The following is a 25,905-nucleotide window of genomic DNA, read 5'->3' as shown; positions in this document are numbered from 1 at the left end:
TACAAACTTCCTCCTGTCTTCAAGGATAGACTGGTGGCTGTTAGATGGTCCCTGATCAGTGCATAGATTGTGCTCATCTTTTTTAGACCTGCTTTTCTTAGATCTATTTCAGAGCTCACCTTCAGCATACTATAATTCAAATATGCTGCTTTTCTAACACCTATCTGAAAAGATTGACACTGACTTAATTTTCATACCTAGCACAAGAAGTTAAACTGATTTCAAAAGAATGAAACAAAAGCCCGGTAAAACACATCCAAATTAGCTTTACATTTATGAAGCTATTTTGGGGTTAAGCTGAGTAAAACAATGTACAAAAATCTAGTGTTCAGCCAGAAAAATATTTGGTCCTATGTTCATGAGCAATAGTCAACCCTTTCTTTGCTCAAACCCACAAGCATTTACATGTTCTCTCCAGGCAGTTTTAGACCATTATGGGTTCCACTAGGATCCGAGTCCAGGATAACCTATGCAATTCCTCTGAGAGTATAGAAAATGTCAACCAAGTGAATTAAGACAGAGGGTTATGGTGGTTTTTCTAAAATAAGAGGTCCTTTGGGTTAAGAGGTCCAAGCTAAGAACTATCAGAATAGATCTACTAATTAATTTCTTCTAATCTTTTAGGCTTATTTAAGCTTAACAACTTCCTTTCCCTACCCAATTTCTAAATTTTTTTCACTCAATTAAAAATTTCAAAGGATTATAGCAACATGTAAGTGAGAAGCACAGTAAGATTTGTTCAAGCTGGTCGCTGATGTAGAGGTATTTGTCATATCTCTTTATATTTTTCTGTATTGTTTAAAATATCTTATAATCAAAAAATAAAGAGACATGATGCTTCGATGGTACCAGACACTGTGAACAATTGAACAACAATTAAATATAGTTACTGGTAGGGTTGACCAGCTCCAGAACTGAATTCCTAATCCCTACTATCCCCACAATTTCATCCCCAAGAAAATAAAGCAGAACTGAAACCAACAGTCACGATGGCAGCTAGTCTTTAATTTACTTTAATTCCTCTTCTTAAAAGAATGTTTAAAGCCCTGATGTTGGTTCAACACATCTCCAACTAAAGAGGTAAAACTGCAATTATATACTGTAGGAACATTTGGAAAAGCCTACCATGCCAAGTGAAAGAAAAGGAAAGACACAAGTGGCTTTGCTTCACCAAACAGGGCGATTCAAGAGGCTTGTTTGAATGCTAAATTGCTGAGAAGGAAAAACCCTGACACCTAGTGCCCAGATGAAAAAATGAAGCCTCCGAGCCACCACAGTTCTTAAGTGTGGTAGTGCGTAATGCCGAGGGAACCATCAAATTGCATTCAATTTGGAATATACTTTCCTCCCAGAAAAATTTTCTGAAAAAAATTTTTATGCCACATGAGAGTTCCAATCTCTGACTACCAGTCCTTTTTTGGAAATATATACTGTACCAATTATTATAACTGCTTCTAAACACTACGTTTTCTCATCTCAGTTTTTCATTATGACAGAAGTGATAGGAGGGAATGATAAAAAGCCCATGTTCTGAAATGGTAAGGAAAACAGGGACCTAATTTCTATAAGCACTAAAATACTATCAAATCCACCACTCTATCATATCTCTATCATATCTTTCATCATTGCCTGATTTAGATTCCTGATATAGTTCACAGAGCTGCTACACAAATATAAAATAACAAAGTGCTAATAACTTACTTCAGAATAAATAAGAATGCAAACTCAAAAAAGAATTTTCTTTATCTCATCAGGCAAAGTTAAGTTGTTCTCTGTCAAGTCCGTTACAGCCCTTGGCTTGATCTCAGCCTGAGCTTTTTAATAACAGGATTTAGTGCGAAGAGCAGCTACACTGGATTGCGAACTGTTACTCAAAATGTTCCCACCTACAATTATAGCTTCCACCAAATGATCAAAACAGGTTAGCAAACTGGCAGGAAAATGAAAACAATTCCTCTGAAATAGAGAAGCAGTAACGTAGAATTGTTGGATAGCTACATTTTTTTCTGAATCCAGGCTCAACAACACACATTCATCTATAAATAGTGCTATCACACTATACATCAATAGCAGGTAGAAACAAAATCAGTTTAGTCTACATTGCAGTCACATTTTCTTCTTTAACTATTATGAAAATTCTGGCAATGCATCTTTAGAACTCTAATTTAATAGATTTGGTTGAAGTTTTTTTTTTTTTTTTTATTCCTATCCCAAATTCATACTAAATGTAATGCCATTCAAATCTGGCAATGAGAAAGATGTGTTCTCCTATGTATTTTGTCATGCATTAGGCGGCATTACTTTAGTCACATCTTACTTTATGGGGAAAGGAGTACTAGGAAAATATAAAGAAAGCTAACATGAGATCGGAAAAGCTCTCTTTCTCCTGCTTCTAACACAGGCTCCAATGTTCAAAATGCAGGTCACATCTCTGCTGAAATAGCCAATATTCTTCCTCAAATGGCAAACAAGTTACCTAAAACTAAATGGAACTGAATTGGTCCAAATCCTGGTCCCATCACCATTTCACCTATTTACTGCCCTGGAACAAAAAATAGGGAAGAAAGACAGGCCTCCAACATAGCCGACAGTCTAATAAGTGCAGGTTTCTGCCTTTGGTTGTGGGGGAAAGCATTTCAATACATGGAGAAACTCTGCAAGAATCTCTTGTTTTACCCTTATTTCTTATATCCATGCACTAGCTTTTAAACTCAGAAACTCCCATCCTTCAAGGTAATACAATACCACCCACAGTGATGACCTGGTAGAGCCATCACCTTTGGAGAACACCACATTATCATGATTTAATGTCTATGTAGCATCAATGCATTTACATTGAGCCTTGGCTCTCAGAACATTAACAGGTCAATTTTTTATTCCTTTTTTAATAAAACTATTTCTCAAGGCTCTGTTCAGATGCCCTTTCTCTTTGGGACAGGACAGATTTGCTCCAAATCTCATCAGCATGAGCTCTTTTCGTTCCCCTCACATCATTCTTGGGGTAATATGTAGAGTGCCAGACTCATGACAAACTTGTCTCTTTGGCCAAAGAAAATTAAACTACAATGGCTGAAAGTCAACGTGCCTTGATAAAACTGGGCTCAGTATGAGGAAATACATCCTATTGACACCTCGTCATTTCTTAGGCACAGCTGTCCCTCAGAGTTCTGACTGCTGAAACTCCATCCTTAGATTGGTCAGTCTCTCAGTGGACAAGCTCCATTGTATGCTCAAGCTATTGGTAGCAGAGTCTGATACTAATACCCTAACCTCATTCCTATCGTGCAGTGCCCTATAATCTAGCTAAGGCCACTGACTTCACCAGCCATTCTGGGCATTAGTCACTAACTGCTTACAAAAGAACACCAGTCTTACTCCTCCTGAGCTCAAAGGCTCAGAAACAGCAAGCTAACACTCAGCCTCAATCCTATTCAATCATTTGAAGAAAAGGAAAAGAGAACAAAGAAAATAGGCAACTAAGGAGAGAAAGTATAAAATAAGAAGAAAGTGACAGCCGACCAAAAAAAAAAAAGCAAAACAACATTTGAACAAACAATATTAAAGCACTGGGCAAAGGAAAGCAAGTGATGGCTATACTAAATTAATACTTACAGCCATAGTACCATGTAGCTGTTTAAGGCATAGGCAGCCCTTTAACATCAAGGTTTGTTAGGTCTTAAAAGGGTTAAAAAAAAACCTTTAATTTTTTTTATTCGCGTGTGTGTGTGTGTGTGTGTGTGTGTGTGTATGTGTGGGTGTGTGTGTGTGGTCTTTGGGTACAGAGTCCCGTATAATAAGACTATTTGTATTCATACTGGCAGAGTAAACACTACATGTTCATGCCCAGGCAGCTCTGTGCTTGTAATTTCAGCAAGAACAGAGCTCTGTCCCTCTGGGACTTCACTATTCCCCCAGTCTCCATTCGCTCAAACACAGAATGAGAGCAGAGAGAAAGCAGGAGAGAAAGATCATGGCAAGAGGTTTCACAGCTAGCTTTCACGTGGCCAAAAATCTCATTTTGTGTTTTAATTACATTAGTTAAAACCGTTTTGCTTTCAGCCCCATGTTCATAAGGGTGCCTTCCATTCCTGAACAGTGATTCAGTGAATCGGAATTTACGTCTGGCACAATGAAGCTTTTCTTTGCTGCTGAAAGGCTCACTGGGCAGATGCTACACATAGTGGCACAAATCTCTGTTTCAACTTTGTGTGTTGATGAGTATATATCTATTCTTATCAAAATTCTATGCATCCTCTTTCCCCATCCTCTTGCCTTTGCTATCTGTCGAGGTACTAGATCAGTAGAACTCCTAAAAGCCTAATATTCTGCATCTGGTCCAATGCTTAACACTAAATCATCTGATCTTGGCTGTTCCTAGTGTACTACTGAAAGATCAAACACTTCGTAAATAGAGGGCAAAAAATTTTTAAAGATTCTGAATAAAATGGAAAAAAGGTCTGCATATTATCTCCAGTGGTCTACCCAGTCTGTCTATGGCAGACACCCAGGTAAAGTGTACTCTTTCTAAGGAATGAAACTTATCTATGAATTATATCTAAAGCTGAAATAAAAATACCTCCATTTTTATGTTTGTTACTATTTTTATAATTGCTACAACTGTGCTTTAGAAGCATAGTTAAAACTGGAGGAATATCAACACATAGAGAAAGGCATAAAAGTATAAGGCAGAATATGACTTTACATCATTATTAAAATGTCACTATACAAGAAAGGAAGCCAAGGCTAGAAAACACATCTTAGATTAACTATCAATAAATGGGTTCTATGTTTCTTTTACGTTTAAATCCCTGGTTCTGACCAAGCCCCTTTAAGAAGAACACATTCGTTATGCTCATAACAGCACCAGACCAAATAAGCTGAGCATGGAAAAAATGCATAGTTATTATGCAAATAAGTAAAAAATAAGGCAAAACAATATTTAAATGTTTTTGTTACAAAACAAACTCAAAATACAAATATATATAAAGGGAAAGTAATCTCTTTTTATGTACCTATCACCTAATTTCAATTATCAACTCGTGACCAATCTTATTTCATCTATACTCCCACCTGCATCTCTCTTCATTTTAAATCAAATCCTGGACATCAGATCACTTCACTGGTAAATATTTTAGCATATATGTCTAGCAGGAAGTAATACTCTTTTTAAAAAAGCAAAATTGTAATAATGTTATCATACCCAATAATTTAATAATTCCTTGACATCTATCTAGTGTTCTCTCGCTAAAAACCGTACCAGGACAACTAGGTTGCCTACACCGGTTGGATCTTAATACCATATAATGATCACTCCCATGGAAAGCTGGTACTAGTGGGCACAGATATAGAAAACTAGAGAAGGTTTCAACTACTTGCCTCATTTCCTCCTGGAAGCCTGTTCATGTGGACCAGCTGACCTTGATCATCCAACACCAGTTCAGTATACGTCAGCATGTCAGAAGGCAGAGGAGGTGATGGGAGGAATGCTTGAGTGGACATGGACTCCCAGAGTTTGATCAGGGACTGGTAGAGGAGACAAGTTTGACAATAATAACATTAACCTTTCAATATGGATAAAAATAATTATTAAGATGTCATCAATCTGGTTTCATTTTCTTTTCCAAGTGTTTTGCAGAGACTCTAAACATCAGACTAAACCTTCCAGCTCCCATTCTCAGTCAATATAGATTTATATAATTGTTTTTTACATAATACTTTTTACATGCCAAAAGTCAGGAACTTTTCAACAAATTCAAACTATTGAGCAAATCTAAATCAGTAGTAAAGCAATAATATACATAAAAGACCTGACACTACCCAGGAAAATTAAAATAAAAACTAAGTTGCATTGCTACCTTTAAAAAAAGGTGGGGGAAGAATCCTAGAGAAACCTGATAATAGAAGAATATCCATGAAAGCAGGACATGATGCTCAGCTAATACGAACAAAATCCAGGGAAGTCAGAGTAAGGTTTCCACTAGAGGTTCAGTAGAAACCTCTTTATAATATTTCTCATAGCTACAGGTCCCTACACAAGAATTAGCTCACTAAGACATGCATGGTTTTTTGTAAGTGTACAGATCAACAGTGCTCAAATTTGAGAAAAAACACAATTATCCCTTTAAAAACAATTATGATTTTCATTTCCATCTTCCTATACAAATAAAACAAATCCTTTATGAAGTGAGAACTAGGTTAGTTCTTTCTTTGCTTGCCTCAAAGCAATAACTAAGGCCCAAATGACTCATATATACCTACATGTCCTAATCATTATGCTGATGTCTATCATATAGGAAAAATTACACAGAATAAGATTTCTATTTATAGCACTGATGTTGGGAAACAGAACCAACACTCAGCTTTCAGGCTAACAATGCTACAAAAGGAAAATAATGAGCGAAGGTAGCTATGTTTCAAGAGATAGGGCTTGTACACAAATGGTTGCATAAAGGTAATCTCTTGTATTTGTGAATAATACAGGAATTATAGACAAACTATTTACCAAGTCTACATATATTACTTTGTTAAAACTCAAATGTGGTGATACTGGTAGTATTGACTAGGAGACTTGGAAAAATCCTATATTCATAGAATTTTTTTTTTAAAGACAAATTCAGTATTCTTTTGAAACCTTATTCTTTATCTGTTGCATTTTCTGCTGGTGATATACTTTTCTTGCCTTCTATTGATGGAAGAAAAATCTGCAGCATAGAAGTGATTCACCATACAGATCAAGGGAATTTATTTTCATATAGAGGATGAAATTCATAATGTCATATTTTCTCATGCTAGTTTTTATTCAGCTATAATAAATCTCCCACAAAAGAACTTATAAACTGCGTACCATGAACTCTATATCCACTTGTCTATGCTATCTATATTGATTCTCATCATATTAGCTTAGGCTATCAACTAGGGACCTGAGTTATCCTGGAAAATGGGAAAATGAGAACTAGAGTTCCATACCTCTTTTTTAATATCCCTAATTTGAACACAGACTTAGGAAATACATATGTAACTTCTCACACAGGTCACTGTAAACTATCATCACAGTCCTGTGGTCTTGGTTCACTCTCTTCTATCCAAGAGAGACTTCTATTCACATCATTCTTCCTGTTAATTCATAAAGAATCATCCAAAATTTGAGTTGGCAGTCACTGAATTTCAAATGAGATAGAAATGAGAAGTGTCAAGATATTTCCTGCTCTTTGAGAGTGTTCTTTTCCAGTCAAAGTTGCATCTGATGGAAATTCAGGAAAACCTTGCCTTTTGGAACATGTCATAACCCCACCCCTTTAGCCACCATTACCTGCCGAAACATCTCTGGGATATCATAAATATATGTTGTTCCTAAGGACTGAGCCTGAAACCTCTTTGACTGAAGCAGGTCTTTGGTCACATATGGAGTATTGATTAACATTCCATGCAGTGGTCCCTGTTTGTCTCCATATGCCTGAAACATGATCTGCAAGAAAAAACAGAATGGCATCGCAGGTTAAAAGACAGAGGGAAAAGAAAAAGAGAAATCAAATAGCCGCCTAGAGGGTTTTTTCCCCACAAATATTATTTCTTGAAAAACATTTTTGGTGAGACATGTCTCTTAACATTGGGTACTTGGTATTCCCACTTCTCTACAGGTTAACTAACTCCAAAAAAGTTAATATATAATAGGCTACTACTCTTGTTTTTGGATTATTTGAAATCAATAAGAAAACACAGCATAAATTTCACATCTCAGAGACAGACTGATGAAGCTTGCTTTCTGAAGTGATTTGAATCCCATATGCTCAGAAATGAAGTAATTAGTAAGTAGTCTGAGCAATTCTAGTATTTAAGTTGAAAAGCAGCTATGCACTGAAGATAATTCTTATTATTAAGCCAGATCAAGGTTCCACCAATTCATTGTACTTTAGTCCATTTGATTAGAAGGTGCTTCAGAAGTACTATTGGCCACACAAAAGCTTCAAAGATTTCTGCCAGAAGTGGATTTCACCCATCTAGATAGTTAATTCTTATTAGCCCATATAATAAAATAACTATTTTAAACTATATATATATAAATAAAATATTTCTCCCCAGTATACTGTCTATAACTAGTAACTTTTACAATACCTGTATTGTCACATAATGAAACCACCACAGCAGTTTTTAATCATTTTAACTCAAATATTTCTAGAAGAGTACTCCATACTCTATATTTAGCTAGTTTTATTTGCTTATGAATATTTATAAGGGATGTCATTATTTCAATTCAATTAATATTTATTGAGTGCTCATAGATTGTATAACACTGAACTAGGCACTTTATGTATGAATTTGTACATAATACAGATTCCCAATCCAATGAATACCAATGGAGACTGAGATGAAAGGGTATGTATACACCCACATATGCATCGGGGCCTTAAGGAAGAGCACAAGTCTACTAATGAATAGATTTGTGGACCTGATATACAAGCATAGGAATGGAATTAAGTACTTTCTAAAACCCTAGGGATAATGATTCTAGAGGAACAGGAATGTTCTGCTGACTTGTCCATTAGGTCCTGTTTTGGGCAAAACTTGTCTCAGGGTGCTTAAAGGCTCTCAGACAAGCTCCCAGTCCTTTTCCACAAATTGATGGGAAAAGTCACCATGTGAGAAAAAGAATTAATAATGTCTTAGGAATTTAAGAGTAGAAATAGTAAAATTTTAAGAGATTCAAACTTAAGTAAGGCAAGAATACAGTATGAGACTAGATTCAGAGGCAGTCAGTCAAATCAAAATAAGAAAAAGGAATTTTTGTAACTAAATTTCTTGTCTATTAAGAGAGACCTTAGGATTTGAGACTCAGCTTTTTCCATGTTCTGGGATAAAGTTAGATTGGCCATAGGTAAGCAACAGAACTTTGCACTGAGGAAGGGAGCTAGAGAAAGCTACTGCTACAAATTTAAAATGGTAAAACCACTTTGGCAGTTTGTCAGTTTCTTATAATGTTAAGTATAAACTTACTATGAATAGCAATTATACTCATATATTTACCTAAGAGAAAGTTACACAAAAATTTATAAATTAATGTTCATAGCAGCTTTATTGCTAGAAGTGCATTTCATCCTTTTATAATTGGGAAATAAAACTTCATATGTGCTTCCACAGTGGAGAATAGATAAAAAAAAAAAAATTCTTTGTAGATCCACAAAATGGAATACTACTCAGCAATGAAAAGGAACATGCATATAATCCAGGTAACACCAATGAATCTCAAAAACATTATGCTGAGCACAAGAATCCAGACACAAAATAGCACATTTTGTCTGATTTCATTTATATGAAATTCTAAGACAGGCAAAACGAATCTATAATAATGGAAAGCAGATCATTGGTTACCTAAGGCTGCAGTTGGTACTCTACCTTTGACTGCAAAGGATAATTAGAGAACTCTGTGAGATAAGGAAATGGTCTCTATAATGACTGTGATGGCATCACGCAAGTGTATACAACTATTGGAATGAACTGAATTGTACATAAAAAATGAGTCTGTCACATTATATGTAAATTATACCTCAATAAGGTGGTTTCAAAATGTTATTTCTTCTCTTATACAACACATGAGGAATCAATTCACTTATGCAAAGGATTACCCAAATCTCTTTTCCCTATTATGACTACATGGCATCATTATTCATTACAACCTGTACCACAAAGACTATACAAGAGAAGTGAAACAAAATGAAACTCAAGTCAGTCAGTCAGCCTTACTTCTTAATGGAAAAATGAGTAAATGATGTGCTAGGGCCAGAGGATGATCATAATGGACAGTAATGGAAGACTCTGAATGACCAGCTACTTATGCTAGTTTCATTTTTTACTATAATGAACCCGGTAATTAAAACTTGGTAAAGAGTATGTTTTACAAGTTCACAAAAATATGTATACATTTTACATAAAATACATCTTTCACCAGAGGGCATCAATGGGCTTCTCTTAGCTGGGTGTGGTAGTGAATGCCTGTAAACCCAGCAACTTGGGAGGTGAAGCAGAATGAACACAGTTTTAAGTAAAACCCTGGTTGTAAAATAAAATTAACCAGAAAAGGGCTGGGCACAGGGCGGGGTGTTGGGTGGAGGCATGGCCTGGGGATGTACCTCAGCCTTTGATTTCGATCCCCAGTACTGCAAATAAAAAAGAGAGAGAAACAAAAATTGAAAGGTAAAAAAAATCAATGGCCAGATGCAGTGGCGCACAACTGTAATCCAGTGGCCCGGAGGCCTGAGATAGGAGGATCACAAGTTCAAAGCCAGCCTCATCAAATTAGCAAGGTCCTAAAGCAACTCAGTGAGACCCTGTCACTAAATAAAATATAAATAAAAGTCTGGGGATGTGGCTCACTGGTTAAGCACCACTGGCTTCAATCCCTGGTATCCCTTCCCCCCCAAAAAAAATCAGTAATCCCAGCTACAAGAGGCCGAGGCAGGAGGATTGCAAGTTCAAGACCAACCTGGAATAGCTAGTTTATCTATCTATCTATCTATCTATCTGTCCATTTATTTTTGTATTTATCTATTTAGGTGCTAGGGATTGAACCCAGGGACACTTAACTACTGAACCACACCCCAGCCCTTTTTATTTTTTATTTTGAGACAGAATCTTGCTGAGTTGCTTAGGGCCTTAGTAAATTACTGAGGCTGGCCTCAAATTTGCAATCCTCCTGCCTCAGTTTCCAGAGCTGCTGGGATTATAGGCATGTACCACCATGTACAGTTTCAACTTGGGCAATTTAGTAAGAATAAAAAAGGGGCTAGGATGTAGTGTAGTAGGTAGAGTATTTACCTAGCATGTGTGAGGCTCTGGGTTCAAGCCCCAGTGATACAAAAGGAAAGGAAAAAGGTTTGGCAATAAGCACCAACTAGGCACTTGGGAGCCCTGGAACTGGGTGAAGGCTGCTCCTTCTGTCAGTTCCTACCTCCAGCGTTGGGCTCACAAACTGGTACCAATGACATAGTAGTTCTTGAACTTTCAACTGAAGAACCTGATAAAGACCTCTTTCTTCAGGGCTTCTTAAATATGCAGGGCCCCTGATAAAAGGGCTCTCCTCTCAAGCTGAGGGAGTCAATTCATTCTTTCAGATGCCTAGCAAGTGCTTACTTTGTGCCTGATATAACACCATGCCCTGATTGAAGACATCAGTACCTTTCATGATCCTGTGTTGCCACTAACCAGCTTAAGGGAAATCTAAAAGCTTTCTAGTAAAATAAAGGGGAAAAAAGTAGTTATGAAGAACAAACATATTTATCAAAACATTAAAATCTCAAGTGGCCATCTTATTCTTCATAAGAATAGGCCTGCCTCAAAGCCACTGTAGAAGTTAATTAAAAATATCCCTCTCCATGGAAAGCTTTGACTGAAAATGTCCTTAAGGTTGTCCTGAAAAACATCAAATGCAGCAAAAATCACTGAATACTCTTTCTTTTGCTCACCCCTTGTGCTCTTGTGCACTGTTTTAACTGCTCACTTCTCACAGGATAGATTTCTCTGGTCATCTAACTGGGAATCAAAGAACAACATGAAAGGTCACTATAAAAATTGTCCAAACTGAGATTTTAAAAATGCATCTTGAAAAGACTGGCAAAAAATGTCTTTTCCTACCTCTATTCCCAGTTTGAAAAGGACATAGATAAAAACATAATCTCTTCCAAGCACCCAAATACAGAGAACAGACTAAAGCCCTGTTTATATATTCTGTAGCAAGTTCATCCTCTTATTAGAAGGAATCTACTTCCCAAGTTCAGGCCAAAGTCCTAAAAATAATGTCCTAGTTCTTAAGAAGATGTGAGCAATAGTGAAGCTACCTACACCCAATATCATAGAAAATGGCCCAAATATTTAGAAATTAAGGAGTTCAAACAAATTACAAGTGAATTCTTTGTTACCACATAATCAGTCTGCATTACATTCCACTTCTGCATTTTCAATTTTTCAATCTGAAAAAAATTGGTTTAAAGTTTGATACTTTGTTCCTATATAGATATATAACACCCTGAACTCTTGAAGGAAAGAATGTGTGTGTGTGTGTGTGTGTGTGTGTGTGTGTGTGTGTGTAAGCGGAATAATATAATGGACAAATAAAGTTAATACTTAATACTGTTCATGTTATTTTACTAACTTGAAATTTTTCTTCTATAAGATAGGAGAAGTGGGTGACATTCTCACAATTCTCCTTTCCTCAGTTGTCAATAAGTGGTCTAACTACATAGGAAACAGGAAGTTCAAATCAGACCAGAGAAGACTAGATTGCTAAAGTAGCTTAAGAGCCCTTTAAAAAAACAGAGCTCGAAACTGAAGAATTATGCCTGGAGTCAGGTTCACTTGGCATATTTGTGCTAAATACCAATATGTGACAAAGGGTTGAGGGCTTTATAATATCCTTGACTGAGAACAGGGGCACTTCTTATAAGGCAAATATTTTCCAAATTGCACAACCAGTTAAGCTAAAGAGAATAACTCCATTGATAAACCAATGGGGTTTGTGAGCTTGAGTCTTCTATAACAAGAACAAGTGGCTCATTTGTAGGACCAAATCAAAACTCAGAGAAGCCTGCTTGACTACTGTACCTGTGCTGTCCTGGAGTCAGTCACTTCCTTGTATAGGCTGATGTCCAAGTAATAGCCAGATTCGTTTGTCAGGAAGAGGCGGATGGGAATTGCTTTTCCAGTTGGTGTCAGGCGAATGTTGATTTTCAGTTCTGCCTGGAGGACGCGCAATTTCCACAGCCGACTTCCATAGCGCATTACCATGCTCCGCACAGATTCCTCAATCTGACACAGATACATCACCAAGTACAAAACTTAAATACCTTGTAACTAAGAACCTGTTTCAGGTCTGTCCGTCTTTGGGAAAGGAGGAATGGAAAAAAGATGCTGTTTTATGGAGATCTGTACACCATATACATTCGTTACACAAAGTGGGCAGATAGTTTCTCCCTAAAACTATTCTTGCTTAGAACAAGACAGGGACAATTTCATGCTGGTCTGGGATGAGAGCGGTTTTCTCTAACTCACGCCATCCAAATCAGTATAACTTCTTCCCCTTTCCCAATTATATTTGTACTCTATATCTAAGATCTGCAATATCTAAAATTAAAAGCTACAGGATTTAAGAGAAAGCCCCAAATAAGAATAAAATCCCTAGTTAAATAGCTATTAAGTAGCATTTATATGCATGGTAACTATGTTTCATTGCACTTACAGGACCTTAAATCAACATAGCAATTACCACCATGAGCTTTTTTCCATACACTTTTATTAAACTTTATAATATATGTCTCTTGCTAAATTGCAGAAATTAAAGAAAGGCAATTTGTAGGTGGTGCTAGAATGTTCTCTCCTAAACATTAGAGCTCTGAAGTTTGGTCACTGTCAAGTCCAACTGGGATTTAAGGAGAAGGGGCAAATGTTTCTTAGTTTTTCTAAACTTTAAACCAAGGCAGCTTAACACTTAGTTTTCAGAGTTACAAGAGTTATTTTAACTGAATGGACTTAAAGGCAATTTTGTTATTGACATGCTAACGCAAAACTTTTGTTTCCAATAGGCAATAGGCTCTTTCCTAGCAAGCAGCTAGGCCAGACTACTCAAATTTAATCTTTTCTTAATTATCTTTCTAAAATGCTTTATCAACATCCTAGAACAGCTCAACATTATCTCATATCTCCCTTCTCTTGTAGTACACTTAGGTAGTATGTGCTACCCTACAGCTTATTTCTCTAACACAGAATTTTAACTCAAAATAGATTTTAAGAAGTTAACTTCTCATCCCCACATTTGTTTGCTAACCAAGAGATATTTATCCATTATTTTCTTTAGGGAACAAAAGCCAACAATCTCTATGTACAAAAAATTGACAGCTATCTGATTAGAAAAGCAGAGCTGGGGCATATGGGTGTTAAGAGTTAGAGGCTGAAAAGTAAATATTAAAAATTCATTGAGAAAAGTCAAGCAAAATCTAAAAATATATATATAGTTACACAGTATCCAGGTCATGTTTTAGCATTCTGGCTTCATCAGTCCCAAAATACTTAGGGCAAATATATACATATATTAGAGGAATACATAAATATACATATATTAGGAGAAATAATAATAATTATATATATATTTTCCCCCACACACACTGGCTAAGTGCCCCATGGGTTCAATCTCCCCAGTGGGAGGGTGTGTGTGTGTGTGTGTGTGTGTGTGTATACACACACATACACCATGGGGCACTGAACCACTGAGCCACATCTCCAGCCCTTTTTTATTTTTAGACAGGGTCTTACTAAGTTGCTTATGGCCTCACTAAATGGCTGAGACTAGCTTTGAACTCGCAAACTTCTTGCCTCAGGCTCCAGAGCTCCTGGGATTTTTAGGCATGTGCCACCATGCCTGGCCTAGGAGAAATTCTGCTTAAACTACATGATGAGGTTTGAGCCCTATCCTTGGCTTTCCTAACAGAAAATAATAACCCATTGTTAGCTTCGAGTTTTCAAGAAAAAAAAGTAAAGAACTGTTTCTCAGTTCTTAGATAATAAGTTCAAAATCAAAAGTTCGGCTGGGGTTGTGGTTCAGTGGTAAAGCACTTAATATGCATGAGGCATTGGGTTGCATCCCTGGCACCACATAAAAATAAACAAATAAAATAAAGGTAAAAAAAGCAAAAGTCTATGCCTATAATTGACCTTGAGAAAGGAGATACTTGGATATCCTATTCAAATTTCAGTCTCATACAGAGTCAGAGGGAGCAAAATAGAGAGCAGTCTGTCTTACACACCTAGGATAAAAAGGTCAAGTACAGGACTGTCTTGTTTTCTTTCCTTAAATTATATTGAATGTATTTTAGAATAGAGCCTCAGGGAAGAAACTAGACATAATATATATAATACATGTGAAATTTCTTTCTTTTTTTTTTATTAGGGACACAATATCTCTATTTATTTATTTTTAAGTGTACTGAGGATCGAACCCAGTGCCTCTCATGTGTGATACAAGCACTCTACCACTGAGCTACAGCCCCAGCCCCGGCATGTGATATTTCTTATCAGCCAAATTCTCCTGTGGTAAACTACTAAAGAGAAATAGGTTAGCTATTTTGGGAAGGTGTCTTATCCTGGTAAGGCCACTAGGTAAGTATGTTAAAACACAGAAACAGTGCACTAAATGTCTAATAATAGCAAAATTATTTCACATGAGAAATTCTAGAAGATACTATAAAATAGAACTACTATCACGGAAAATATAAAACTTGTCCTAATGGAGGAAAAGAATTTTCATACTTTTATAAATGATCAGCAAGCAAACACCATGCCACCTTCAATACCGAGGGTTTTCTTAATGCCTATAGCAAAAATTTGCCACTGTCTCGGAAACTTAGTCTCTCAAGTACTGTGTAAACTTAAAAGGCTCAAACTATTGGACAAGAACACCTGTTTCCAAGTCCAAGGAAGATACATATGGATGAATCTTTTTGCTTATGCTCTGAGTCCTGGCAGAGAAGCCATGAGAAATGTACCTTTGACGGGTCCATGATGACTGTGGGCACAAAGTTGAGGAAGATGTGGTTACAGTCTGTGCGAACATTTGTATTGTTAAAAGCAACTTCCAACTCATCCATGGCTTCCAGGAGCAGACGCTCCCCTTCATTTTGTAGATACTCAAAAGAAGCTTCCTATACAGGAAGAAAATCACCATCATTAATGTTTTTTCAAAGAAACAATAAATAAATGGCTATTATAACTACTTAACAGCAGTATGTCATAAATCATAAGGCACCAGGTGAAGACATTATTTGTTTTTCTCCCTAGAGTCCATCTAGTGATCACAGGCAGCAGGGGCATGCAAAGGCCACATACAGAGTGCTTGCTAGCCCTTTCTCTTGCCTCTTAGTGTATCGTTTCCTTCCAACACGTGGAAATGCTGGGTACCCCCAAAGCTGTAACACCAACAGGATTATAATTCACACATGTCAAACAAATTGTTTAGAACAGAAATCTGCTTAGAAATGAGAAGCTGAAGAAAACTCATGGCTATGCAATACAATAATAACTACACACCAGGAAGTCCTTGCTATATATAGACACTACCCATCCTGCTAGACAGGTTTATGGTGGGATTACTTCTTTCCTAACTCTTCTCCTTCTTCTCTATTATCACTCAACTCTCCCTCTGATTTTTCTCTTAGCACACTTTTCTTTTTCTCAAGTGAGTGCTATCATGTTTCCATTACCAAGAAAATCAGATTAAATAAAAATAAGCCTTTATTATTTGTAATATTTACTTTTGTGAACGAAATGACTCTCAGACACCTGCTGGTTATTGGAGAGTGAAAGGAAATAGAACAAGAGCCTGATTCAAACAATGAAAACATGATTTTGAACCTTTCTTATTTCTCTACCCCTTCCCTCAGGGATAACTTCCCATTGAAGTACAGCACCTACCTTGGTGACCAGATCGGAATGTCTGATGATTGCACGAACAAAGAACCTGTAATCTGTCACTTCTGTGCCAACTTCTACCTTAGCTGCCCCAAGATACAGGTGCATCTTGTGGTTAGCACATGGAATGGCAGTGAGGTCAAAATTTCTCATCCGGTTCAGCTCTAACTGGAAAGCTAGAGCAGGTTCCAGGTGACGATAGATTCGGTCCTCCTCAAACTGATCACAAGAATCAGACAAAAAATAGCTCACAGGAGGTAGTTATAAGATTATGATTACATAGGTAAAAGAGATGCTTGAAAATAGCAATGAAGGTATGATGCACTAATAAGCAAAAGAAAATGAGCTACATATAAGATATTGCTAAGGCTACTGCTATAGCTTATGTAAGATTAGGCACTAAGGTACCCATGCACTTAACTTTTCAACATATATGCTTTTACAAGTGGTGATGCTCCCCATTAAAAACAAAGACACTGGGCATGTTGGTCATGTATATAATCCTAGCAACTTGAGAGCCTGAGGTAGAAGGATTGAAAACTCATGGCCAGCCTCAGCAACTTAGCAAGGCCCTAAGCAACTTAATGAGACCTTGTCTCAAAATAAAAAATAAAAAGCTGAAGATGTGGCTCAGTGGTTAAGGACTTGTATGTTCACTCCTAGGTACTAAAGAATCAAAAATGAACAAACAAAAAGTTACAAACAAGCAAAAAATTTCAATTCCCTTGGAACTCCTATGGCATTTAATGTTATAACTCATTTTTTACCCTTAACTACAAACTGCTTCACATTAACATTTATTCACATGCTGATGTTTTAGGTTTACCCAAAAAGTCTAAAATGCTAAAGGACAGGACTTAAATCTTACCATTTATGACACACTACAAAGAACACAGTAAATGCTCAATAAATAAACATCATTTTTCAAAAAAGGTATTTGGCTTTGGAACATAATATATCCACAGATATATAATTATGCATCTTTTTCAAAAGTTTTATTAGTACATTTACTGTATGTTTGCTTGAAACTAAATTGTTTTTCCAGAGTACATGTCAACTGAGTGAATAGTGAGCCAGCACCAAAAATATAAGCTGGTAACAAGAAGAAACCAATAGTATGAACTACTATACTTTAAAATTGAAAAACAAATGCATGGGAATTAGAGTTGAACATAAGTTGTGACAAGAATAATTCTACAATGCAATATTGTTTAATATCACATCATTAGGATTGTTTTGAAGGATAGGGATGATTTTGAAAGTTATTGTTTTCTTTGGGTAGCTCAACACATTTGATTGTTTCCTAAATCAAACTCTTTCTGAAGGGAGTGTGCTTTAGTTCTAAAACACATGTAAACAAAGAGAAACACAAGTTTAATCAGAGAAAGAATGGGAAAGATAAGAAAACAGGAAAAAAAAATTCAAAGGGTAGGATTCTAGCAATCAGTCCTTACCTTATCCCTTGCTCGGAATGTGAAAAACTTAGGGAATTCTCTCTGTTAAAGAAGTGAGTAAAATGTGTCAGTTCTTCATAGATGTGGCCCTCCAGAAACAAATAGTATAGAAGAAGCTGGGCATCTAGAACAGTTTTCCAGAAAACGTGCTTCTCATCTAAGCCTGGTCCACAGAATGTGAATGGTCCTCTGAGTAATCATCACTTTGACCTCACTTTCAAATTTGAGAATTACCACATTACCTAAGTTTAGATATCTAAAGTATCTCCTGTCGCCAAAGTAAAAAATTTATAATGTTTCATGTCTCAAACTAAAACTTCCTGGGTGTTGTCTTGGCAAAATCTGGCAAATAAAACCAACATTACCCTTATGCTGCAGACACTGCAATAATAGTTACTAGAATGATTTCCCAAGTTTCTCCTAAACAAACTCTTAATGCAAACTAGCCAGACAGCATAGAATCTTCAGTCCGTGGTGTTGTTTTTTTTTCCCCTACATTCATTCTCAAGTCAATAATGTCAAGAGTTTAAAAAATATTTCAAGACAAAGAAAACTATTAGATACTACTTTGGACACTACCACTCTATAGGAAAGAAAGGGTAGAACTAGTGAACTTATAATCATTAGGTCTTAACGCTCTTTTGCAGAGCATTACACAAGAAAGCAACCAATTTACTAGAACCTTATTAATTAACAAAGATGAATTCAATTAGAAGAGTTCATTAGTTTCTGAAATTTAACTTATTAACACCAAATACCCCTGTTTCTCGGATGGAAAGCTCTACTGGCAGTGTTGGAATCAAGTCGTTACCATTTGCTTTGATAGGAAGTTTCATTAGGCATCTTCTTCATTATGAGTGCAATATAATCAAACACTTATTGGTACAAGGCAAAGAGACCAGGACTAGCTGCCTACATATACTTCAGTGGGCTTTAGGAGCCATGAAGAAAAGATGTACTGAAAATCTTCTAGATGGCAGTCATTCTCATGTGTTATCCCAGTGAATGCTTACAACAACCTCAAGGGAGTCTTTATGACCCCCATTTTACAGATGAGCAATTACTGGTTTAAGTGATATGCCCAGGATCATAGAACATAAACTTGGGTCTCTCTGATGCAACAGCCATACCCTTCCACCTCTCAAGTGCAGGGCATCATTACTCTATTCTTGTTATAATCCAAACGTCTCCTTAGAGGATTTAGCTTCATGAGACAACAAAACAAAACAACAAAACAACAAAAAGATCCCCTAGAAAACCCAGAAATTAAGACTTTGTTTGGTGGAGAGGAGGCAGAAAACAAACGAACAAAGCAAAACTTGTGCTAAAAACTTGTGGTTTATGACTTTACTGAAAACTTGAATACTTTCCACAGATATTATACTGTATCCTTACCTTGCACAGTTAATACACCTTTTCATATTTTTCTCGGTGTTTTAACTATAAAAGTGATTTTAACATACTCCTACAAGTGCATTTACTATGCCCAGGGATATCACTTGTCCAGAGTTGGGTCTTTAAAAGTCCTTTGAAGGTGGATTTTACACAGAACTGATCTTTTACTAATGACATTTTGTTCTAAATAATTCTCCGATGTTCTCCCCTCCCCCTGCCCCAGTGACAGTGAAGCAGATGGGGATAACTTCAAGGTGAAGCAGGAATACATTCAGCTGAGTTGTCAGTAGATTTCATGCTCATGGATTTATATAATCTAATTCTGGCTTTATTCTAGTGAAGTTTAGCTTTCAGTGTATTACCTAAAAAGTAACACATGTCAAAAAGGATGGGTAACAAAATCTTTCCATGGAACTAACTCCCTGAAAGAAAAGTCATCAAGGAGAGTGACAATATAATTTTTAAGTATATATTTTTCTATTTTGCCTGAACTATTATTAGCTAATTAATTAAAATATTTATTTAGTATACCATTTATCCATTCATACACATTATTACATTTTCCTTCAAACACAAAACCATTTTCCTTCAGAAACAATACCAATAAAAAATGCTTTCTTTTCCACTAAACAAATTAAGAAAATTTATAGTAAATAGCAAGCACAAAAGTAAATGGTTTGAATGGAAATACTTTTATTGCAAATAATGAAAGAAAATGATTTTGGTGGAGGGTGAACTATGTGTAGGTGACAAGACTGAGCAAATTGTTTAAAAAAACAATTTCATTAAGGTTAGCTAAAAAAAAAAAGACATCATGAGATGATATAAAAGCAAACTTTTTTTTCAAACATGTGAGTAAATTTTTAGCTCCACAGTAAATTTAAATATTGAACATTCAAAAAGGGGGGTGGTAAGAACTTTCATGCAATGGGAAAGCAGGACTATTGAGAAATTCTTTGGGAGACCAGAAGTCTGAAAACTTTTATAGAAAGCCACTCAAAATAAAAAACACCACCACAGAACCATAGAAAAGAAATCTAAAAGTCTGATCCTTCATCTCACCTCATCTTCATACTGCCAATTTTTCCACTAACAGCACTCATGCTTATTCTATCACTAATGTAATTGCTTTCCAGGCATTCTACTAGTGTTATGGGCAAATATCATAATTGAATGTACACAAAGAAAAACCCTCTTAGTGTTCTGGTACCAAAAACAAAAGAATGCAACATTTCTCAGGAAGAAATTATACCCCTGCTGTGTTCTAATCAGCCAACCATCATCAAGACAATCAAAATAATTTGCCTAAATTAGCCAATCAAGACACCCTGCAAATCAGAGAATGTGAAAACCTGCAACAGAAAACATCATAGCTGATTATGATACTAATAATCGTGTTAAAAACCTAATGAGATGAAGAAATTGGGAGCTTGCTGGTGCAATTCTCTTTTACCTCAACATGCTGAGAACTAATTATATAGACTGTAATTAAAACAAAAACCCATACCAAACCCTCTGAAAACTCATAGTTGGTCCACTAGCAAACAGAACTACCTTTTTGGACAGAAAGGTTGAAAGGAAGGAAAGAAGGAAGAACAGACAGACATCTACACATAAATACATGAATTATGAAACTTGACAACCGTTCATGAGCTCTTCCCTCAAAACTTAAATAATCCAAAACATTTAATTTTAAAGTGGGAGTCACTCATAACAATCATGAAACTACAATTATTTCTTGGGATATGCGTAACAATTTAAAAAATCTCATGAAATCTTACATGTAAGAAAGGAAAAAAAAAAACATTTTATTAACAGATGCAAAACTGCTTGATTAGAATCTTTTCATAATTTTTGGACCTGATATTTTGATTTAAGTCGCAAAGGAAAGGAAGAAGTCCTGAAAATATGCATTTTAGTCTCCTTAAAAAGCATTTTGCTGGAGCTGAGGATGTAGTTCAGTGATACAGCACCTACCTAGCACATGTGAGGCACTGGGTTTGATCCGTAGCACCACGTAAAAATAAATAAATAAAATAAAGGCATTGTGTCCAAAGCACTTTGCTAATATATAGCCAAGCATATTCCACCATGCAGTGGTGCATGCCTATAATCCCAGCAATTGGGAGGCTGAGGCAGGAGGGCCACAAGTTCAAGGCCAGCCTGGGCGATTTAGCAAGAACCTGTCTCAATATAAAAATTTAAAAAGGGATGGGGAGTGTAGCTCAGTGGTAGAGAGCCCAGGGGTTAAAAAAAAAAAAAATGATATCTCTCCCCAAAAACCATGATATCTCCCAAATTTGTACCCTCTGCTACACTTTTTAGAATTCCAGACCAGAAATGTGAGTGAAACTAACAGAGAGTGAGTTGGTGAATTTTAACTAACAACACTGTAGAGCTACATCTTAGACAACTGCAGAAAATAGCTACAAAAATTCAAGGAGCCTCTTTTGCTTTGAAGGATACTTCTTTTTAATACAATTATATATATATGGATAGAGTTGTTTTTCCTCAAACTTTCTGCTTAAATATCCATTTTAAGCAGCTATGTTTTAAAGTCCCATTACGAGTATTTGATTCAATTAGGTGGTTATGGAAATGGACTGACACCAAACTTCCTTATAACCGGTGAGCACTGCCATCTCAGAACAAGTCCCCACTTAGAGTAAAGCTAGCTAGAGTGGCTGGCTTTCTGGGGACTATGGTGACTATACAGTACTGGAAATGCTTAGAGACAGCACTGATATCTGAATAAACACCTCAAAATATACACACTCTCCAGGAACTTCTCTTCTGGTCCTCGTTTGCCTTGTTCTAGTTCTGAAGCAATCTGAAAGACCATGACTATGAAACAGCATAGCTTGCTTCATTCCATAACAACATTGAACAAAACTTGGTAACCTTCCTTCTCTCCTTGCCCCCTCACGTGTGCATTCTCTCTTCTATTCAATAATATAGGGATTTCACAGTGTAGAACAGGTAGGCTGCATACATCACAGTGGATTACCAAGAAGCCAGAGAGATCAAGGGATTCATCTCTAACACTCCTGGAAAGCTTCCTATTTTTCACACTACACTAACTATGGCCAAGCACATATCAAATGACATGACAGAGGCTAAGCATCCTTCATGAATGGCAAGCTACCACCAACAGACAAATTCACAGGAGCACTATGATAGCAAGCCCTGGATTTGTACAGTTTCTGCCAAGGCTTCCTGGCCATTGTAGATTCTGGATAGAGTTCAGTAATAGTTGCCCTTGTCCCCTGTGAAATTCTAACCATTTCTAAGGAACATAACATAAAGCACCCCAACTACTCTGACATTCAATTCTTTAAAGCAAATCTAGTCTACACTTAAACCTTAATGTTCTCTATGCTCTAAAGCAGACTTTCCTACACTCAGGACAAATCAAGTCACTTGATAATTTCACTGATTTCCCACTCAATGCCACTATAAATAGGAACAGTGATTGCCAGGCGAGACCTCCTGCTGATCTCATTTCCTAACAGATTTTGCCTAAACATGTCCCCATTGAATAGAAATACAGAAATATTAGGACAGTGGGGAGGAAACGTCTTAGAGCTGTTAGACATACTCTAGGACATGACATAGATTCAGAGAGATAAGAATTGGTTTTTATTTTGTGTGTTTCATACCTAAAATATTTTTTAAAAATTATAGTGAGAACTAGTAATTTTAAGTTAAAAAATTTAGTGAACTGTTGTAACTGATCATGGAATGCTTATTACAGGAAACCAGTTAGTATACTAGAGACATGAAGACTCCATCTGCACTATTAACAAAAAGGAAAAGAATTTTAAAAATTCAGCATCATTCCCCAAAATAATATGTTATTATTCCAAACTCAGTGACAAAAAAGAAAAAGCACACTAACATTTAAGAACCTTGACCGATACTTTTCCAAAATCCAGGGATGACTATGGTATGTCTATCTTAGCTCTGACTAGTCACAGTGTTTATTCATAGGCTTTCATATTCTGTCCCCAAATATCAATTTTATTCTCTAAGCTCCTGATTTTTCTTCCTAAAGCCCCAGGGTTCTCTTTAAGCTCCTCATACTTCTCCAGTGACTTCAGTTTCCTATCTAAAATTATTGATTGATATATATCTGCACTCTGCTTGATTTCCTGACATCAATAACACAAGGGAGCTGTATAGTCCACAACATTTCCTAAAGCATTTCAGAAAATCCTAGCTCTTTAGTTTGCAGGGTTCTCTACAGACTAGTTCAGCAAGGTGAATTGTAAGAGGGGAAACAAAATGTCAAGTATTAGAGACTTAATAAACAAAAGGTTAATAAAAACAATCACACATAGGTCCTTGAATTTAGAAAGTCTTTTCCAGAATCTCAATATTATCTTCATTATTACAAATGAGTAGGGCTTGAAAACTAAATTATCTTACTTGCTAAAACAAAACAAACAGAAAAGCAAAATGAAATAAAATTTTTCATCAAGAAAATTGAGACTTCCTAACATCCTCTGGAATCTTTCTTAGCTACATTAGAATTAATTTTTAGTGAGATATTTTGACTATAATCAGTCATTTTGAGAATGACATCTTGACTGTGAACTAGATCTTTCACTTTACTGCTGTCATCATACTAGGTTTGATCACATGGGTATACTACAGTTGAGATACAAGGCTATTAACTTAGTTGTCTTTCACATAAAAACTTTAATTTCATAAATATTAAAAGTCAATTCAAGGGCTGGGGCTGTAGCTCAGTGGCAGAGCACTCGCATAGCATTTGTGAGGCCCTGGTTTGATCCTTAGCACCACATAACAATCAAACAATAAAGAAATGCTGTCCATCTACAACTACAAAAAAAATTTTTTTTAAGTCAATTCAGGTAAATGGAACTACAAACAAAAGAATACTTAATTTTTACTTATTTCCTATTCTTAGAATTAACATAAGATAAAAATAGCAACTTTGGCTCTGCTACAGCATTTTTAATAATAAATCACTATTCTTCAGAAGTGAGATTTCTTGATAATAGAACTTGAATCCATATTTGGTAGAAGCCAAAACCTCAAAGTACAACTGATTATTGATTCATATGTGCACAGAAGAAATTATTAGTTCCTACTTCTACCTTATTCATCTGAAGAAAAGCATATGCTCATCCTTAACTATTTCTCAGAGAAACATTAAGAATTCATTATAAAATTTTTTTAAAAAAAGGAAAAAAACTTTTGCTGGAACACTTGATAGAAGGATTGAATATTCATCATAATACTTTCTAAATGAAGAGAGACCAAACATCAGCAGTCTAAACCCTTCTAAATAACTCAGACATATTCTGTTTCAGTTATTGGTGGCAAACAGATAAAACAGTAAGTTGTCTTTCATAATTGTTCCTTTTACTTACATGAAATCTCTGATCCACCTCACAGTTGACCTGCTTTCTAAAATCCTTTCAAGTAAGACAGAAAGAAAAAAAAACAATAGAAACCACCAATTAGTAATAACATTTTAAATGAACTGAGTAATAAGTAAAGAGTTTAGAAAGCCCTTCCCAGAATCTCAAATGTTTTGTCTAATGTTTATTAAAAATTAAATTTATAGGAAAAGTTATTTCTCTGCATAAATTCTATAAGTAAGCATATTACTACAATCCCACTTTATTTTAAAAATTGTGGTAAGAGCACAAGAAATACACATACAATTTCCATGTCAATCAATACCTTTTGTGCAACCAGAAAAGTAAGGCGTCGAATTCCATGCTCAACCAAGGTAGCTTTCTATGAACAAACACATAAAATAAGATAGATGACATCTCCATTCAACCTAAATTTTACCCTGTTCAATCCTTGTAACACTCTGTTTGGATTAAGTACCCTATTTGGATATTTGTAATCTCAGCTCTGAATCTTCAAACTTGCAAATAAACAGATTTTAACATGGCTCCTGTGGCTAAGTCTTAAGGAATAGGTTTTATATTGGTTTGCAAAAAAAATTGAAAGAAAACTTTGTGGAAGAGAAAGGGTTATATGAAGTCACCTAAGTTCTGTCAGAATTGCTTCACACCAAAGTAAGCCTACAATTCATGTTTTTAGAAATTAAAGTATTGGTTGTGTGTTTAAATGTGAAGATTAATACTACTGATGTATAAGCTAAATGAAATCAAGTAGATGAAAATAAAGAACTTTCTATGAAACAGAAATATAGATATTACCTAGAATATAGATATTACCTACCATTAGATATAGCATTTCTAGAATCTAACAAATCCTAACTTTTCAGTTCTTCAAAAACAATTCCCCCTTACTTTACATGGAGTTATTTTTTTTTAAAAGGTTATCTTTAAAATTTATTGAAAACAATGTTTAATGGGCTTTTAAATTTAAGGAGCATTCATATCTCCACTTGGCATAGGCAAATGGTATATTAGGAGTAAACAGAGACTAGAAATCTCAAGATAGCCTCTTAAGAGAGTCTTGGACCTCTGGAAATTAGCCTCTCTCTATCCATTACTATTCACTTACCTCAAAAAGCAAAGAAACAGAGTATGAATTAAATGAAAGACATGCTTTTAAGAGTACTAACAAAGGGGCTACATGGCAACATATAGAAAAAATG

The 25,905-nt window shown here is 35.8% G+C and overlaps 1 protein-coding gene across 7 annotated transcripts in view; it reads right to left on the bottom strand.

Annotated features, from left to right (window-relative positions):
* The window catches only part of Acaca (acetyl-CoA carboxylase alpha), a 276,215-nt gene that overhangs the window by 79,351 nt on the left and 170,959 nt on the right, over window positions 1-25,905 (bottom strand). For all 7 annotated transcript variants that reach the window (XM_027950233.2, XM_071603724.1, XM_071603728.1 and 4 more), the window contains 8 exons: window positions 25,011-25,067; window positions 24,695-24,739; window positions 17,901-17,942; window positions 16,450-16,665; window positions 15,525-15,680; window positions 12,592-12,795; window positions 7,310-7,465; window positions 5,377-5,523 (listed from right to left, as the gene is read on the bottom strand). In XM_027950233.2, coding sequence (XP_027806034.1) covers window positions 5,377-5,523; window positions 7,310-7,465; window positions 12,592-12,795; window positions 15,525-15,680; window positions 16,450-16,665; window positions 17,901-17,942; window positions 24,695-24,739; window positions 25,011-25,067 — 1,023 coding nt within the window. The remainder of the gene's footprint in view (window positions 1-5,376; window positions 5,524-7,309; window positions 7,466-12,591; window positions 12,796-15,524; window positions 15,681-16,449; window positions 16,666-17,900; window positions 17,943-24,694; window positions 24,740-25,010; window positions 25,068-25,905) is intronic.

The sequence above is a fragment of the Marmota flaviventris genome, chromosome 17, assembly GCF_047511675.1.
Source record: "Marmota flaviventris isolate mMarFla1 chromosome 17, mMarFla1.hap1, whole genome shotgun sequence".
NCBI lineage: Eukaryota > Metazoa > Chordata > Mammalia > Rodentia > Sciuridae > Marmota > Marmota flaviventris.
Note: the sequence above shows the minus strand (reverse complement) of the source record. Positions and strands in the feature narration are given on the sequence as shown.